This window comes from Balearica regulorum, chromosome 18 (genome assembly GCF_011004875.1).
Source record: "Balearica regulorum gibbericeps isolate bBalReg1 chromosome 18, bBalReg1.pri, whole genome shotgun sequence".
In the NCBI taxonomy this organism is placed as follows: domain Eukaryota; kingdom Metazoa; phylum Chordata; class Aves; order Gruiformes; family Gruidae; genus Balearica; species Balearica regulorum.
The window spans coordinates 5,533,983-5,553,488 of record NC_046201.1 but is presented as its reverse complement, the minus strand read 5'-3'; the positions used below and the strand labels follow the sequence as shown (position 1 = coordinate 5,553,488).

The window sequence follows — 19,506 nt, the reverse complement described above, 5'->3', positions numbered from 1 at the left end:
GGGTGAGGTACGCAAGTTGAACACCATATTGTGTGCAGTGGATGGGCAGCATCATCTAAGCTGGGTGTGAATTGTGTGGAATGTAGCTGCGTAAAAGGCCTGGGCATGAGGAAGCAAGATGTTTTCACCTGTGAACAGATGAGTTATTTCTGGTGAAGTGCACCAGAACACAGGGTTAGCTTCTGTAGGAAGAACACATTAAAAGTGGCATGAAGCATCTTTATCATGAGACCAGCTCTTAATTTATTTCTGAAACTCTGGAGCACCATAAATCTGGTCAGTGCTGTTTTCTTTATTCCTTTTGCATTTGTGAAAGGAGAACAAATAAAAATGTTCTGTAAGCTTTGCTACATTTTTAAAAATTATCATTTATATGGTACAGCTCTATTTTGTGTATTTTTTTTATATCCAAAATATAGAGGGCTTTAGAATAGAAGAAGAAAAGATGCATATCTGAGTTTAAGATAAAATAAGATGATCTCTGTGACAGAGACAGCAGAAATGATGTGGTATGACAGTTGCTGTAGCAACACCACCTACTTCATGAAAATCAGAGTTAACAGGAGTGTAAAAGGTAAAGCCCACATAATTTTCCAAGCCTATGAATTGTTGCTGCCCTCAGCTTGCAGTGCTTTCCAACTCTCCAGTGTTTCTCCTTTCATTTGGACACGGATACACCTTTTTCTGCATGGCCAACTCTTGCAGACCTAATCCTGAATTCAGCAGGGGCACATAGTGGGAGTTCAGCAGGAGCAGTGAAGCCTGCAGTGTCTTTGCCTGCAAGTGACCTGGTGAATAAGAGGAAAATAACATGAAGGATTGTGTCATGTCCCATCCTGTCCCCAAATCCTCTCAAAAGCCTTGGACAATAAAATGCTATGAGGCCTATAGCGTTCCACAGGTATCCCATATAGAGAATGGGATGACCCCTGTCATAAAAAGGAAGCCAAACCAGTCAATTCACTTCTGTGGGAATCCGCTTTTAGTAAAGCACTGTTCTATTTAATATAAGCTCTAAGTTTTGTGGAGATGGAAGGTGTCAAAGGTAAGTACATTGGCACTTCCCCCCCCCCCCCCCAGATAAACCTGAAATAGCGGTGTTGCACACCAGTGCTACGTTGCCTGTGAATGCAGGAAAACGCATTGCTTTTAATCAGAATGGTGTTGAGCTGGTTGGCTGCAGCACGTGGAGGGCTTTGTTGGCGGGCAGAGACTTCTACGAATTTACTGTATTTGAAGAGTGTAGAAGGGTCTCTGTTAAAGAAATGTTTCAGTGCCAAGACATTGTTTGAAAGTTATTTGCTATGTCTGAATTGGCAAGTAATTTTGAAATTTGCAGCTATGGTTACTGGAAGAAAAATACTGTATTAAAAATACGGTTCTGTAAATAAGGCTGCTATTGGCTTATGCTTTTCTTAATGATAATTTTCAATGAACAGGGTTCTCTATGTTTAGGTATATAAAATGCAGACACATATGTTTAAAAGCTCCCATATGCAGTGAATTGAGGGGTGATTTTCCAGCTCACGTTGGCCTCAAGGTTACACTCAAATATGTTTTTAGTTTTAATGTAGATATTTTTAAAATACATTTACTTCATTGATAACATTTCTATCATTGATTGGCAACAGAGAGCCACGCTGTGTGTGATAGCAAAAGTAAAATCTCTACAACTTGTGAATTTGGGGAAAAGCGTTTGAAAGAAATGGCAGTCTCAAATGGCAGTCAAGTTAAGTTTCACTGATCCATTTTGCTGAGATGCCTCCTGAAGGCATCCCAGTAAATGCACTGCTCAGTAGATGGAAGGCGATTTGACTTTTGTGTCTTGGGGTATTTTCGACTTAGTTCAAAATCTTTGCAGGTTCTGCTTATCTGTTGTATTCAGAACATGCACACGTAGCGTGTTCGGAGGCTCAGTTCAGGGCTATGAACAGATTGCAGAGGAGGTCACAAGAAGGAAAGTAAGTATCAGGATTCCAGGATTTCTTCAAGAAACTGCTACTATTTTTAAAAGATAAAAACATAAAGATTTTGTTATGTGTTGCTTTTTCTGGTCACTTTTCCCTGAGATTTTTTGCTCACTTTACCTTCATCTTTCTGTAAAAATGTGACTGCTGTTCTTCGGTGTAGAAATCTCTGCAGGCATTAGTTTGGGTTTTGAGACTCCTCAGCGTATTAGTTTCTTGCCATTTTCTGGTGTTAGATGACTCTCTCACGTTTAGAAGTGAATGTATAAGACAACGTCTTGCCCAGAGTTCAGTGTCATCATTTTTTTTAATTTGCTTTTTGAATTTCCCTGGTTTTGTCGTGTCTTATGTGCCACGAAAGCCTGTATTATGCAGCAGCCGTAAAGAAGTAGTTATGCATACGCGGGTAACGTCCTATGCAACAGTCTGTTCTCCTGGAATTTTCCCTAAGCCGCGGTTACGTGTTCCCTTCCTCCTCTGACCCATTTTTCAGTCTACCCGAGACTGATGCATTTGTATACTTTGTAAATGAAGATAAATATATCAATAGAGAAAAAGATAGAACCACGCAGCCTTGTGCTTTCTTTGTGTGTGCTCACTGGGAATAAAACTAGTATGTAAAAGCAAAATAGACCTCTGCAGTTACTGGGCTGTAACAAACCAAATACAAGTTTTGAGGTTTTGCTGGTTTGGGTTTGATTTTTTCCCCCCCCCCCAAAAAATGTTAGAGGATCCTAATTTAAGTCGGATAAAAAGGAAAATGCACTAAGTCTTACTTAGAAGGTTATGGGAACAGTGTGTCCCCATTCTGGCATCTCTGTTTCTTAAAATGAGAGTATTTTATACAAATCGTCCTCTATTATGCATCAATTTGGTTTTGTCACATAAACCAAATTGATGTTTTAGTGAACAAAAAATGTAAAAAAGTAAAAATAAAAAGCTATTTCAGCAGAGTTCAAATTTTTGCGTACAGAACAGATCAAAAGAGACGGTGAGATTTGCAAGTTCCTGTAACTCTGCCCAGTGACCCCTTTTTCTTACTAGATATATTCAGAGAGCAGCTGATAGCATCTGTTGTCTGTCTCTCAGGCTTGCCATTAGCTGCTGATTGGGAGGTAGAGGAAACGTACCTGATTCACGTGGCTTTTCCATGGCATTTGAAATCTCCCTCGGCTGTGTTTTGACAACACACCCAAGCAAGATGGGCTTGGGTACCAGAACTGGGTAACAGATACATGAGTCACAGGTGGCGTATGCTTTCAGGATTACACGATGGCTTTTTGCAAGACCTGTTTACTGACTGCTGTCCTGGATGTTCATTAGCCAAATAAATAGAACAATGTGAGAGAAACTTTCTTGGTCTGGAGTCTTGCAGAGCACATTGGCAGTGGCATGAATGCATGTTGAGGACAAGTGTTGTCTTTGTTTTAGTGGTATTGCACGAAGGAATATTTATGGATGCCTTATGAGGCTGTTACCTAAAGCAGGGGCTTTATCTAAAAATCTACAGTTTGAGGATTGGTTTATTAAAACTGGGTATGTAATTTTCCAAGGAAAGAAAAATGGATCTTTTTGTCTCCTTCAGAACAGGTTAACAATTCTGATGCTTCTCTAGAACTCTCCCTTTAAGAAAAGAAAGAATTGTACTTTTTGAGGAACCGTGCTATATATGAACATCCAATTAATGAAAATATACACAGATATGCCAAAGGATGTCACGAAACTCCAATGCACCAGAGAATATTGGCATCTCAAAGTAAAAAGTACTTCTAAGCCGAGTGTAAATCAAAATGAAATACCTGTCTGAATGTTCTTCCCTGCAGCTTCTCTTCAGGCCCTGTCCCTGCTGAATGCCATCTTGGCCTATCTTTGTAAGGAAAGCAGCACCCTACAAAAAATCAGAAAAGCATTCAAGAATTTGAAAATCCCCATGCAGTGCCCTGGGAGCAGGTTAAACTCATTGCTTTCTGGGTGTAGCATGTCTGCAAGGGAAGCGTTCAGAACAGGAACAACTACTTTCACACCTCTTGCAGTTTGGTTGTCAGGGGCTGGTTGGGGAGGGCAGGAAAGTTTGATTTCCTGGTAGTTTTCAGAAGTGGGGTGCATTGAGCCGAGTGCTGCCTTCACACAGGTTAAAGACAGGCTAAGGTTTTCAGAGTATGGATCTTACAGAAGAGTAGAGTCTTAAATCCAGTAGACATAGTGAAAAATTTTATCTGGTGGTGCCTCATATTTGTTTATTGTTTCTGAAGAGCAGAATGTTACAGGCACAGCAGGCATAGCATATTACATGCATGTTATGCTAACCACATGCAGGAGTTGCAAAGTCAGGCCCTCAAAAGCCTGCAAGCACGCGACCGAAGGCCACGTGTGCAGCTTCAGATAGCACACCCCCCTCCCTTGTCCTCTTGGAGATGCAGGCTTTAATTACATTATATCCTCTTTTTTTTTTCCCTTTTCCCTTTTTGAATGCAGAGGTCAGACCAGCTCTGGGTTGAATCAGGGCTGTATCAGGAAGGAAGCGGTTGTCTGTAGGATCTTGACCTCATTTACTGCAGATGTGAGAGGATGCAGGGAACAGCAGGAGGAGAAGGGAAAATCTGGCAGGAAGGACAGAAAGATTTTTTTTAGAGAGACTGGATTTTGCCACAAAGTTTCAGCAGAATTCTGAACAATTTGGTTATATGAGCTTGTCACGCTGCATATTTGCTTCCCTTTTTGTGAGGAGCCCAGTTTGATACCTTGGGTGGCCCTCACTTGCATTGGCGTACAGTCTCAGCCTGCAACAGAAGTCAGTGAGAGCTGATTTAAATGCAGACAGTGCCTATAATATTAACTAACCTGAGAGGCTGGCTGCGTAGTTTTGATTTAAAATGTCTGTACTTCTGTCCTTCACCTGCAAAGAGTAAGTGCTGCCCCTTATTTCATGGGGGTCTCATGGGGAAAAAAGATGCGGTAGTCGTCAATGCTGGAGGGTACTCCTGAAAAGTTTCTAATTGTGTCTCTACATACTTGGAATAATTTGTGGAAAATAAGTTGGAATAATTTGTGGAAAATAATGCATGGGTCCATTTAGTTATCAAAATGGGCGAAACAAGTGACTCCTGAATGAGGAAAGAATCTGGAAAAAATAGTGTGTGATTGAAACTTTAAAGATTGTTGCAACCATGACTGTGCTTCTTAAAACAACCCTCACATTTAATTTTAAAAACAAATTGAAAAGACCACCTGGATTTTCTCGTGCTGGGATGAACGCGTTCAGTAGAAGAGCATCATTGATGGGAAGAGGGCAGGAGAGTGCCCACGCTGATGGTACAGATGCAGCTCCAGACTCCCAAGTCCCACAGATCCTTTGCTATCAGTGAAGTACACTGGCAAAGTGCTGAAGCAGCCTTCTTCTGCCAGGCAGTCCCCCTCACCCCTTCAGCTCCCAGTCTCCCTCATCCTCACCTTCCCCACCTCCTTGTCCCCTTCTCAGCTTTCAGTCCTCATCACTTACTCAAAATGCCCATTTCTCACCCAGCCTTGCATGCTTGCAGTAGCTAGATTTTAAGGCGGCAAATGAAAGGGAAATAACACGGATCCAGGAGCTGCCCTCTCTTCCACAGCACAGGCCACTAGCACAGTTCAGTGAAAAGTTTGCCAGAATTTTTTGACAGGTTCAAAACAAAGTATTTTTGCTGAACCTTTTTCGGGAAACTGTACAACCATTTTGGCAGAAACATAATTGGCACATACAAATCCAAACAGAATGGTTGAAATCTGGCAAAGGTCTAAGGAACCGAAGACAGCGTCCTTTAATGGGAAGTGTCAGACAATCTTAATAAGACTACCAGTCCTGCCTGTAATAATACTGTAGAGGCCCAGAGCGGGAGGCACACAATGCTGAGAGGGGAAATGACAATTCTTTTATAATTAAATGCCCAAGATTTGTAAACAATGCTGATATCTTTAAAAAGTACACATTTTAAAAACACTTTTATGTGCCAGTCTTTTAGTGTATGTTAGCAGCAAATATGTTGTGGTTGCATTGGATTAACATCCTTCTTTCCGCAGGAAGTGTTTGCAGTCACCCCATGTTTAGCAGAATCAAGTTTGTGTAAGATAAGAAACAGAGGAATGCCTGTGCCAGGTTGGAGAATTGGTCAAAATACACTAATCTCCTGTTGCTTCGGAAGAAAATAAAGCTCCTCTAATAACCGCTTACATAAATGCACCCAGGGGTGAAGTGTCTTCTTCACCCCCAGGCAGAGAGTGGTTGGTTTTGTCCTGCCATGTGAGGGTTGGAAGATCATACGGTGTGGCTTGTCATTCCCTTTAGTGCTAGTATAGATTATGGTCCTGCTATCCAAGTAATTGTTTTGGTTTCTGGAAAACACTAAAATACTAATAGTAGGGAAATTAGACAATGCTTATAATAATGTAACTGAATAACTATAATCTGACAAGACACTGTCCTTAGATAAATCTTGGCCTCCAGAATACTCGTTTTACTTTACTGCCTGTGGGGATTTTTGCCTGCCTCCGTTCCTGCACGCTGCCTTGTGTTCTGCATTGAGATAACTTTTCCAAGAGGCTGAAGGGGTTAATGCAGAAATAGATGACAGATTAGTCTGGGGCAGGCTGTGATTTGGAGGAAGAGAACTATCCCAAATAGCTGGCCAGCTGCCAAGAGGATAGACGATTTGGAAAACACATTGGCAGAGCAGTGGGGTTCTCTGGAGCAGCTCTGGGTGAGGATTATCTGTCAATTTAACTGCTCTACTGTATAGTCTGACTGACATACCCAAAATGCCTTTAGTTTATATAAGGAAAAATTATTAGCAAACATGTATTTTATCTCTGGGCTGCTAATAAATTGAATGAGAAACTCCTCTTTTCTTTCCCTCCAATATATCTGTAAAAAATAAAGGAAAATATTTTGATTAGAACATTTCCACTCCCTTTTTTTTCTTTTTCTTGTTGCTGTTCTCCAGCCAGCTGTTGAGCTGATGAAAAGTGTGGAAGGGCTGCGAGAAGTGAGATTTTCTGAAAATCAGGCACATTTCTATGAGAGTTGAATGATTCAAAATTGAGTTCCACATAATTCACTGGGGATCTCTTGCAATACAAATAAGAAGTCTGTCAAGCAGTGGTGCAGTTGAAGAGGTTATTTCCGTCTTAACTCTCCTGGGCACAGCTGGTAGGTGGGATGTTTCAAAAGGGGGAAATTAAGAGTCAGGATACAGTGATTGAGCTCCCCATGATACCATATCAGCATTTTGTTTTCCTAGGTATATAAAAATGCTACTGTACTTTTGAATTGTGAATTGTAATTATTGCAAGCAATTAAAAGCTGCTGGTTTTTTTACCAGCTGTTTGGTGACCTAGATGACACAAGTGAATGGCTTCAGTTCATTTCTCTTTGAACAAGGAATGACACTGAAAATATTGCCATTACGTTGGACTTCCTTACTGGCAGTCTCTGCTGGGAGGAGGAGGACTGAAAGGGTTAGAACAGCCAACTTTCTTTCAAGTCCTCCTTTCTGGAAAATTTTCCGCTATTGCTAATATCTGCCAGAGCAACACCAAGAGCATTAGTGAAGGCAAGATGTTGGGGCAGCTGTAAGTGCTGGGGTCATCTAAACCTGCTGACTTCTTTGCCAGGAGACACCTGGAGCTCTGGCCATCCTGCCTGGCACACTCAGCGTAGCTTGAGTGGAGCTCTACAAGTGGGAAAGTCTCCAGACAAAAGGCCAGTGTTGACATAGTTGTGGTCTCTCAAGGCCATGGTTAAGACACATCACTAGGGTGGTATGAAGGGAAGTTTCCATTAACTATTGTTCCTAGCTTGCATCTACCACCACCGTGGAGTTCTCTGCAGCTGGATTTCCAAAAGAGCTTAATGCTCAAGAGCTCTCATTTCAGCAACTTAAACAGAGGGGCTAAGTTCCTTCCAAAACACTTGGCAATCTCAGCCCCCATTGAGAACAAAGCTAAGCACGTTAAACAGTCCGGCCACTTCACTGTTGTGAAAATTTGGCTGCTGTTCTGAGTGCAGAGTGTTTAAATAATACAGAGACTGGCAACGAAGACGACTGGCAACAAAGGCATCTGGCTCCCGATGCTGAGCAGTGAGGTGCTTTACCTTCGCCTGGCCTTGGCGGCTGGCACTGTAAGCTTCCTCCTTGGCTGATTCCTTGTGCATCACAGCCTCTGACCAGCCTCTTTCTCTGGATGTTGTGACAGCTGTGAAGCTTGCTGATGTGAGGATTAGTCTGCTGCTGGGCACATGATGTTCAGATTGCTGTGCTTATTTGACCTACCTCTGATTGCGAGGAATTTAGTGCATAAAAATAACACCCTGAACAAATTTGGCAGAAGGATGCACAGCTAAAGTGCCATGCACACGCGGAGAGAGGAGCTCGGAGAGCAATGTAACGTGAGGCCACGTACTGTACTCCTGCAGTAATAGCAGTGCCAAGTCCAGCGCAGCCCGCGCTGTCGTCTTGGGTTACGACGAGTTCCAGCACCACATAGATGTGATGGCCATTAGCCAGTAAACTAACGAAGACGTTAGTTTGGCTTGTATTGCTGGCAAAACCTGATAGAATAAATAAAAAGATACCAAGTGCCAGGAGTTGCCTAATGTAAAATGCTGGACGAGGAAATACTGGTTTTTCTGCCTGGGATTTTAGACACCCTTATTAACTCTGTTGTTCTTAGTGGAGTTCCTGATCATTTACGGGAGCGTGACAGAACAGAGAGTCAGCCCGCATTGACTGATGGAGGTGTGCATGCCGTGTGCGTGGGAGAGTATCTCACAGAGCAATAGTTTTCAGGCTCATAGGTGATACCGTCTAGCTCAGGCTTTGCATTAGTGAATAGCATTCACCTTGAACGAGCTTTGCGTTGGCACCTGGGACATCTTATGTTTGCTGAAGGACCTGGTCTTTAGTAATAAGAGCTTCTTAGACGGAGGAGGTGAACCATGTGCACGTAGGGTACAAGGCAGGAACTTGATTGCTGTAGGTTCTTCTCCCGAATCACCTTGGAGATACATCACTCTTTCCTTTATTTTGCTATTGCATTGGTAAGATGTGATACCTTAATTGCCCATATTTAAAAGGAGCATTTTTGCCCTTTCCTTTTTCAGAGAAATACTGTAAAATTTCTTCAGGCCAATGATTACAAAGCTCATGTAATTGTGTAATGTGGCACATTACAGATAAATGATAATATGTGAACTGATACCGTGTATCTAGAACTTCAGCAATATTTAAATACCGGCTCTTTTGTTTAGGGCAATTAGAAAGCTGGGGCAGATTTCACAATCCACTTGACTTTCAGAAACACCCTGCATGCTCACCAGAAATGTTATAAAAATGTTCAGAGCTGGTGTCTTGCTTCATTTTTATCTCTGTTACAGAATTTGCAAGATTTGTACGTGTGTATGCCTGTGTATTTGTCTGCATTAAAAAAATACCTGGCTGCTCTGGAACAAGTATACTCACATCAAAGGAAGCTTTCCTGCACTTAATCCTTTAAATAAGCCTGTTTCTGCCAGCCCATATATCTGAAATGAGATTAGCCATCCATTTAAAGCAAGGCTACAAGAACGCCTCGGTGCCGTGAGCCGTTTGGGCTGGCGTTAGGACAGTTCCGAGCCTGGGTCTCCCCCCACACCGGCTTTGCGGCCACGGCACCGTTTCGAACACGCAGGCACTACTCGCAGCTGGCTCCAGGGAGAGCTGGAGCGCGTGAAAACCCGCCACGCAAGCGAAGCCGAGCAGGCGGTATCCTTCCCCGCAGCCTTCCCCTGAAACTCCTTTTGGCTCCGCTTGCTGCAGCGCACGGGCCGTGGGCTGGGGAGCGCGGGGATCCCCCGTTCCACGCCGCCGAGTCGGCCAGGCGGTGGCGGCCGGGCGGGCAGCGCGAGGACGGGGCGCTGCTGCCCGCCGCTGCTGCCTCTGCCTGCCGCTGCCTGCCGCTGCCTCTGCCTGCCGCCGCTGCTGCCTGCCGCTGCTGCCTGCCGCTGCTGCCTGCCGCTGCCTCTGCCTGCCGCTGCCTCTGCCTGCCGCTGCTGCCTGCCGCTCTCGGCCGCCGCCTGCCGCCGCCCGTGTGCCCAGCAGTCGGGCAGGCCGCGGTTTCTGGTGGTGTTAATGAGGCACAGCAGGAAACGTCTAGTTTTCAGCACCGAGGTCTTGGCAGCGGCCGTGCCGGGTCCGGAGGCAGAGGGGGAAGCGCCCTGCTGTTGGTACAATGCGGGTAGCGAGATCCTTGCCTCTCGCTCCCTCTGCTATAGGTGTATATATATTTTAATAACTTTGAGCCTCCTTTTCTCTTCTCCCAGGCCGTTACTAGCCTTTCCTGGAAGCTGATTTTATCAGTGCTGATTTAAAATAGGAGTTACAAAAGACGAGCTCTCCGTTAGCAGGCCCAGGTTTGCACAATGCACTTCCCCTGTGCGTTTTCTATGCAGTTCCAATACTGGTGCCGCAATCTTCCAGATTAAAATAAAAACTACATTGTTAACACTGGCCTTGGATTGGAATTAGAAATGACATTTAATGTTTACCATTTTACACCCTAAATATTGCAGATGTGGGCACAAATAAGGAAATATTATGCAGTCACAGGATGTTTGTGTAGTTATTATGAAAGCTGTCATATCTTTAAAGTCAAAGTGAATTAGCTAATAGCCAAAATTATAAAAGAATATCTGCTTCAATCAGAAATCCTCCCTCTGAAGTCTGTGAGGCTTGTACTTCTGAGGCATGTGAAAACTTCTGAAAATTCTGCCCCCGGGGATAGTCCGTGTTTAGGCAGCTGACTTTAGGCTCCTATTTTTGGAACCTTTGGTTGAGATTTTAAATTGGATATTTAGTGGGAATGGTGCCTGAATTGGTGCTGTAGGATCTTGAAGGCTATATCTAAAATTAAAAATTAAAAGGAGGGGGAGGATATAATTCTTTTCTGGGGATAGGCTCCTTTTTATTAGATTTTATATACCATAAAAGAACAATGTGGCATAAAAAAGTGTTCTTTCATTTTTTGCAGAGCATCTTTAAGTAGTCATTGTAGCCTTTCATGTTGCTAGTTTCCTTCGCTGTCTTTTAGAATATGACCGGTAGGATTTCATAGAAAATAGCAGTCTCCTTAGCGGAGTGCTTCAGCACAGCTTGAAAGTACATTTTTATGAGATGCTGTCCTATTGCAAATGCTGTACATTGTTTGATTGTAAACTACATGTACCGTCGGAGATATGTATGAAGAAATATGTGTATGAGAAAACTGAGAAGGACTACAGTGTGGTGGATAAATCAGAGCCAAATGACAGTCCTTGTGATTTGTTCCTGAGGATGTGATCTTAACAAAGTGACATGGGTTGGAACAATATGTCTTCTGCCTTTAGTCTACTGTAACTCTCTGTTGGATTCAGTGATCTTAAGTGGGCATCCAAGATTAGCAGATAGAATTAGGAACCAATTCTGGAAATAATGGCATGAGCGTGTCTGGATCTTAATATGCACCCTACAAAATGGACAATCTGATATTTAGCAAGAGTAGATACCACAATTACAGCGAAAGCTTAAAGAATATTGCTTGTAAAGTATTTAGAGATCTTCTAAAATTCATGTTCAATGATATTATTTACATATTTTCTTCTAACATAGCTGAATTTATCCTTTATTTCTCCAGGTCAGATCTTGCCAGCAAACCGAAACACACCAAGTCCCATTGATCCCGAGACTATCCAGGTTCCTGTTGGCTACGAACCTGATCCTGCAGATCTTGCTCTTTCCAGTATTCCTGGCCAGGAGATGTTTGACCCTCGTAAGCGCAAATTCTCTGAAGAAGAGCTGAAACCACAGCCAATGATTAAGAAAGCTCGCAAAGTCTTCATTCCAGATGACCTGAAGGTAAATTGGAACTGGTGACGAGGTTGTTCGTACAGACTCTGTGACAGTTATTCTCTGAGATACAGGTTTGGAGCATGAATCTGTTTTCTCATGTAAGATAAATCTGCTAAACTAAATATGACTTTGTTGTAGAATAAAACTCTAATGGTTCTGAGTAAGACTGAGGGGAGGATGTCCCTTACTAGTTATGCAACAGTTGAAATTCATGAGATCAATATTCATTTCCTTTGTATGCCAGAAACTTCCTGCGTGACCTTGGACTAGCTTACTTTGTCCCATATTTCCCACTTATGAAACAGTCTGATCATGTTTCCTTTCCCTCCATCCTCTGTCTGTCTCATCAGCATAGATTGTGAATTCTTCAAGGAAGAATCCGTCTCTTACAGGGTCCATGGAGGTCCCTGATAATGACAGAATGAAGTATATTGTGTCCTGTTTGGAAGTTTCTTTAGCTCTGTGTTTAATAAGGAATGGGAACACTATAGTAAACACTACTAATCTAGGTGAAAGAATCTGAACTAGTTGTAGGAAAACAGAATGAAATTATTCTCCCAAGAAGTGTATTTTAATACAATATTTTTAATATATTACAATAACAATACAGTATTTAAAAAGAAAGAGCACCCTTGTCTATGCCTCTCAGTGCTTCTGAGATGTGAAGAGCAAAGAACATGAAGAGAGCAAAACAAATTGATCAACTGATTCAGCTCATCAAACAACTGTGAAAATTGTTATTATTTGCAAAATTCCATTCCCAGTATGTGATTTCCAAGAGGATCTTTGTTATCGGTGGTATTCAGTGCAGAATTTCATTCCACTGTTGCTACTGCCCCCCAAGACACAGATGAAAGCCTGCTGGGGTCAGTGGGAATCCCTGGCTGCGTGGCGTGAAGAGACTGGGATGCCATGTGTTTACACCAGATTCATAGCATTAGGGAGAGAAGCTGATGCTATTTGCTGTTTTTATCCCTAAGGATACTGTTGTGCAAGGTAAAAGCACAGAAATCACAATGCCAGTAGTGTTCAGGTGGTGTGTTGCTGTTACTTTGTCTGTAGTATCCTCAGCTTTCAGTTAGAAAGGTTTATCTGCACCATGTCATTATTTACCCGCGCAAATTTTACTACCAGTGATGCTCTGTTGTCATTGCAGTGTGCAATGCTTTCAGCCTAAGATGGAACTGGAAGTTCAGGGTCTCTCTTTTCCCAGAGATAATCACATCGGTTGCCCTTGACTCATTTCAGAGTGCTTGACCCAAGTGCTGCTTCTGCCCTGGCATGCGGAATGGCTGTTGAGTTCTGGGGGAGGGTAAGCAGATTAGACCAGTCAATCGTCTCTGGGTTGCATGTGATTTGGAAACGCCAGCCTTACCTCTTTCAGGCCTGGATTAAGGGATTTGCCGTAGCAATTTGTTAAAATAAAGATGGATGAAGCCTAGGTGGCACACTAATAAATTGCTTAAAGCTGATTTTTATAGAGTGGAATGAGATGGGAAATTATAAACGAGATTTGGGTCATAGCTTTTTGCTGCATGCTTGTTTTTAGGAGGATTTTTGGGGATCCCATCTAAGTACAGGTGAAGAGCAGTTTAGAGATGCGCTGACTCCAAATCAGCATTGCTGCACAGCTCGTTAAGCTAAACTAATATAAAGCAGTTGTAGAGTACTTCTAGCAGTCGTCGTGCTCTTGCTTTGCCTTTATGCAAGCAGCGGGAGAAGATGCAGAGCAGCAGTATCAGGCCTGGCACGCTTCATGGTGAAGGACAGAGGAGCGGTGAGTATTTGTGTATTCAGAGCAACGTTGGAGCAGATGGCTCGTGGTCCCTGTGGTGGATGTGGAACTGTGCTACCACATTTGGTGAAACAAGAGAGCCACACAAGCAAATGGAAGCGTATAAAAATGGAGGGATGACTCCATGACGTGGGGAAGTTTGAGCTGTATGGCTTGACCAGGAATTTGAGAGTGAATGGCTGCATCGCTCTCACTCTGCAGGGGACTGAATTTCACTTTTTGTGTGAGGTTCTACCCACTTTGTATTTACCGAGTTGTTCCAAATTTCTAGAACTTAATTCAGTTTCAAAGCAACATTAAAGCTGCCATTTCACTGAAGGCCACTTCATTTGAAGAGTGGAAAAATCAGGTGGAATGAAGTCGTGACTTTAGAGCCATTGATGCATCAGTGCAATAAGGTGATCTCCTAGAGGCAAATCTTTAGGGGTAACACTTCGGGAATGTGTTAGGTGATGAAACTTCAGAGGTTAGTGGACCTATTTCTGGCAAGTGCTTTTTTTTCCACAAAGCCTATTGTACTAATCTCTTTGCGGATGGTACCAAAGCAGCCATCCTTGTTGTGCCAAGGAATCCTCTTCCAGTGACTTGCTGTTCTAGGGTACAAATAGGAACGCTTTGGGGCTCTGTAGAGAAGAGCTTTGAACAGAAAAAAGAGCTGAACGGTAGACGAAATGGATGATACCAGCAAAGAGAGTGAACCAGGTGTTGGCTGGCAAAGACGAGCGGGGACATACAGGAGGTAATTAGTAGCGCTCCAGCAACCGGTAGAGAGTGAGTCACCACATCCGAAGGTGGATGTGCTAACTAGGTCAGCGGAGATGTGAGATGAACTGTGCTCCTGGAATATTGCTTCATTTTTCCTTGGAGGAATTCACAGCCAAGAGGATGAGGGGGTTATCGTAAACGTTTTGACAGAAACACGGGCAGGCATCTGTGCTCCCTGGGTGGATTATGCCATGTAAATCCGTAACATTTGTCCCAGCAGTGCCTGGCATTGTGCAGAGTTAAGAAGTCATCCCCAGTCCGGAGGCAGTGGCGAAGAGCACATGGGGGTGGCTGCTCAGTTTACTGAAACCTAACGTCTTGTTCGTTTCTGTCTGTGTTTAATGAGCAGGATGACAAATACTGGGCAAGGCGTAGAAAGAACAACATGGCTGCTAAGCGATCGAGGGATGCCCGCCGGCTGAAGGAGAACCAGATCGCCATCCGCGCCTCGTTTCTGGAGAAGGAGAACTCGGCTCTCCGCCAGGAGGTGGCCGACTTACGGAAAGAGCTGGGCAAATGCAAGAACGTCCTCGCAAAGTACGAAGCTCGACACGGTCCCCTGTAAATTCAAGGAGGGGGGGGAGTGGGTTTTTTTCTTTTTTCTTTTTTTTGTTTTTGTTTTTTGTTGCGGGTTGGCATTTGAATAGATGGACAATGTGTTTCCTGTTTGATAGCACCACACCCAAACCAACCTTTCTGTCTTCAGCACTTTACCAGAAGCAGAAACAAAACTGACTTACGTTATTTTTCTTTTGTTTGCGTATGCGTGTACCTGCGTATGTGTGCACATGTGCGTTCACACGTCCGTGTATGTGTGTGTGCTTGTGCGTGTGTGTGTGTGTGTGCGTGCGCACGCATCTCAGCACTTCCCATTTTTATGAAGCCCTCTTCAAAGGGTGCCACATTTTTACCTGGACTGTTGAGAACCGCCATAGTAAGCTTTTTATTATATTTTTTCAGTGCTGCTTCAGATTAGGGTTTTTATGTTATTGTAACCAGTTCCATCCTCCTGATTTACTTGGAAAGATCCCAGTATAAATTATAAAAAAAGGAAAAAAAGAAAAAAGAAAAAAAAGTAGATCTCAGTTTTTTCGAGAGTAACAAGCTATTGTTTAAGTATGTCTAATCAGAAAAGTTAACATGCTAATAAAGTGCACAAATAATTTAGTACTACACTGCAGAAATATTAATTTATAGATTGCTTTTGTTGTATTTTAAGTTTTGGTGATAATTGTTTTCAGATTTAAAGTGCTGTTAGACTGACTTAGCTATACTCATTATAGATCCCATAATGGCTTCTCTATAGCTATTAAGATTCCTTTTCTTTCCACAGACCCCAGGTAGGTAGGAGTACTGTTGGTAGACCACAGAGTGTGTATTTTGCACTGTCTGTACCTGAAGCAATAATCCTATTGTACGCTAGCGCGCATGCTGCCCGGATGTTCCTAGTGGACGTAGGATGGTTTCCCTACCCAACAGGAGTTTTAATGTCTTTAACAAAAAGTTATAAAGTAAAAGACGCATTAACGTCAGCATGCTAATTGTATCCCTGCTATAGGGAGCGCATGTATAAGAAGCAGGATAATTAGTTGAAATGAGAACAAAATTAATAGTATCAAATCAGATCCAATGTCAAAATCTGAGGGGCTTTTCTGTTTTCAGTTAGTTATGCATTTCTTCAAATTCTATTTCGTGATTAAAATTAAATAAATACCTAAATTCAGTTGTTTTTTCCCATGTTTTGTAATATATTTTCTGTGGATTATATCTTGCTGTTTTAAAAATCACTTTTATTCAGTTAGAAGAAGTCACTGGTTTGCAAAGCCCATTTCTCCTAGTGATTGTTGTTTTGAGTGTGACATGAACTGATGGTTCTGAACTTTATTGTTTTAAACTCTTATTTGCTTTTGAACGTGTATGTTCTAATATAAAGTGGACTTCTGAAAAATGAATGTAAGAGACACTGGTGTATTTCAGAAGGGGATGGTGTTGTCATATACTGTGGTTAATCCAATCAATCTAAGTGTTTACTATAGACCAAAAGAATAGATATTATAAAATGTATAAAGTTTATACAGAATAATTATAGTATGTTCGTTTTGTACAGTATTTTTCAAGTACAAATACTGACAATGTATTTTGAAAGACATATATATAGCAAAAAGAAAAAGCTATTCCATGTTTAAAATATATAGCAAAGATATATATTCTCCATTATTGTACAGAAAGGAAATGCTTAGGGGTTTGTTGGTTGTTTTGGGTTTTTTTTAAAACCTTTAATATTTTAAGCCTACCACTGGCACACCGGCATGTTCTGTGCTTTAAATTAATTTTTTATGGAAGTAATATGGCTTTCCAGGATGTTCCATATTACTGAAAAAGAGAGACTTTATTATTTTCCATCAGAAACACATGAAGAAACTGTTTAATAGGGACAAAGCACAACATGGATTTCAGTCAGCTATTGATAGGACAATACAATATTTTGTAAAGGCAGAAAAAGAATATGTAACACGAAAAAACTGATAGTCATTTCTAATCTGCTGCTGCTGCTAGAATCTGTTTCCAGCTGATTTTTTTTTTATAAATAGCTCTGTTCATGTATACAGTTGTACGTACTGCATACGGTAGTATGTGAGGAAATATGTGAGTTATTAACATGTGAGGAAAATACGGTGCTACATGTCTTGCTCACAGTTTTCTAAGTGTTTTGGCATTATTTTCAAATAAAAAGGTTGTTCATTCCATTAAATCATTATTCATGCTTCAGGAGATTGTTACAAAGGACTCAACATTTTGCGCAGCATTAAAAATACCCTCGCATCAATGGCATTTTACCAGTATTTTTCCTCAAACATACCTGACTTGTCAACGTCCCTTAACGCGCAGTACTTGCCTGTGGACCATTTATTCAGCAAATTGAATTTCCATGTGCTGCAGCAAAGTTTAAAGTGTAGTAAGTTATTTTCTAAAGGTCAGTATAAGGCACTGGATGCATGGGTGGAGAAAGGAGACTTTGGCACAAGTCGGTGTACCTGCTATCGCCACTATGAAATAAACGTTATTTTTTTCCTTTGGAAGAAGCCTGACGGTGGCAGGGCTCAGCCAGCCGCTGCAGCGGATACACTTTTAGCAGCAACACAGCAAATTGCCACAGCTTATAATCGCCCTCACGACAATTACTCTTGGGGTGACGCTTGAACAGCAGGAGTGGTGTGCATGAGGTCAGCTGGTACGTACCTAGCTAGCGCCATTGGCAGGTTGCATTGCAACCACAAAGATTTCTTCAAAATGTCAAAGACAGCGTGGAAAAAAATTAAAGAGAATTCTGTTGTTTCATTTGGGCAGGGAAGGGGTGGGAGATGGTAGTTGTTGTAGGCTGGATATCACGGATTTATTGTCGGGGCTGCAGAGGAGCACAGAGGTTCCCAGCAGCTACCTTGCCTGGCAGCCCCAAAGCTGCTCAGATGCCTCCTGGCCCCATCCTGCTGCGCAGGAGGCGTGCGGCTCGGAGGGCTGACGGGTGCTGCAGCGAGGCCGAAGGCTGCTCAGCGTCAGCCTGCGCACCCGGCTCGGGCACGCTGGCGCCTTCTCTGTTTGGGGCGAGGACTTTCAGAGGAGCCTGTGGGCCTTGGGCACTCACGGCTTGCCGTGGGAGTTGGGTATCCTGGCTCCTCGGAAAAGCTCCCCCTTAAAGAAAAGAGAGAGGGGGAAAAAAAGGCAAAATAATATGGGCTAAAACTTGGAAAAAAACCAGGTTCTCTTAACAAACAAGGTTGTTTCCCCAAAATAAGAAAGTTCAGCTCATTTTCAGTTCCCGAGGAGGGCTTAGCTGGGCTCATCACACCTCTGATGGCTTTGTTGCTCATGAAGGAGCTTGTAGGTATAAGAAATTGTAATTTTATAAAAATAGAATTATATATATTTGCAGAATAATTAATAGCGTGTCTAAATAATTCACTGACCTCTATTAAACCATAAGCATTGGTAAAATGCTTGTCTTCTTTTTTGTTGTTTTTGCTGAAACTTAGAAGTGAATGCTTTCTTTTTAAAAAGAATGCCCTCTCAAAATAAATTGAATTTGAGATGTATTTGTGAATACGAGCACCTCGGGGCTCTCCGTGGGAAAGCCCGTGGCAGAGGAGGCAGAGGAAGATTATTTGGTTTATTTTTTTTGAATGGTGCTAAGTCACTAAACCTAGCACCATGGAAATAAAGTTCTGACTTGAATCCACAAAAGCAAGAAATTCAAAGTGCGAGGAAGGCGCCCGAGCGAGGCGTCGTGCCCCTTGGTTGTGCCTGCGCAGACCAGCACAAACACGCTCGGCGTGCAAGTGGGGTGAGTCCAGCAGTGCCGGAGCACCCCTAACGTTTGAATGTCTTGCCTCTGTGGGTTTGTAATAACCCCAGTTACTGCTTTGAGACTATTTTTGCATGTAATTTACAATAGAGATGTGCAGTTTATTTTTATTTTTTTGTTGACTTTTTTTTTCTATGTGAAGAAAAAGAAAAGTGTATTAAAACTTACAAGTGATCAACCATCGTATTTCTGGCAACACCACAAGACAGCATCTGTTTAATTACAAGTTTAACAAATAAGATCAAATTAACTGTATGACATGAAATGGATTGCATCCTGTATGCTGTTCAGCCCAAATCCTTTTTTTTTTTTTTTTTTTTTGGTCTGTTATTCTTAATGTTTAATAAACTTTTAAATTTTTCTTCTCTCAACTGTGTGCTTGCTCTGGTGTGTCGGGTCGGGCAGAGGGCTTTGCCGGGGGCGGGGGGTGTATACGGGTTAATTTTCCTCCCCCATACGCTGGTCTGTGAGCGCCCAGAGCCTCTGGCCCCGGCTGCGTCCCACGGGGGGGCGGACCCAGGTAACGGGGGGTGCAAATCCCCCCAACCTGCCGCCAGGGCCCAGCTCCGAGAGTGAACGCACCGCACCAAACGTGGCTCTAGATGATGTATTGCTAATTGTAGTATATTTAGGACTACGGCCTGGTTTAAGACAGTGTTTTACTTCTATGTAATAATATATTAGTATTAAAATTACGGTGTATGCTCTATTACATCATTTACA

The 19,506-nt window shown here is 42.5% G+C and overlaps 1 protein-coding gene across 2 annotated transcripts in view; it reads left to right on the top strand.

The window, feature by feature from the left end:
• HLF (HLF transcription factor, PAR bZIP family member) overlaps window positions 1–16,925 on the top strand; it is a 34,934-nt gene extending 18,009 nt beyond the window's left edge. The window contains exons 3-4 of one of the 2 annotated variants that reach the window (XM_075770330.1): window positions 11,649–11,869; window positions 14,773–16,925. In XM_075770330.1, the coding sequence (XP_075626445.1) occupies window positions 11,649–11,869; window positions 14,773–14,988 (437 nt within the window). In that variant the 3' untranslated portion in view covers window positions 14,989–16,925. Of the gene's footprint in view, window positions 1–11,648; window positions 11,870–14,769 lie in introns of both variants that reach the window. The other variant, XM_075770329.1, reaches the window with a different exon arrangement.
• The last annotated feature ends 2,581 nt before the right edge of the window (window positions 16,926–19,506 follow it).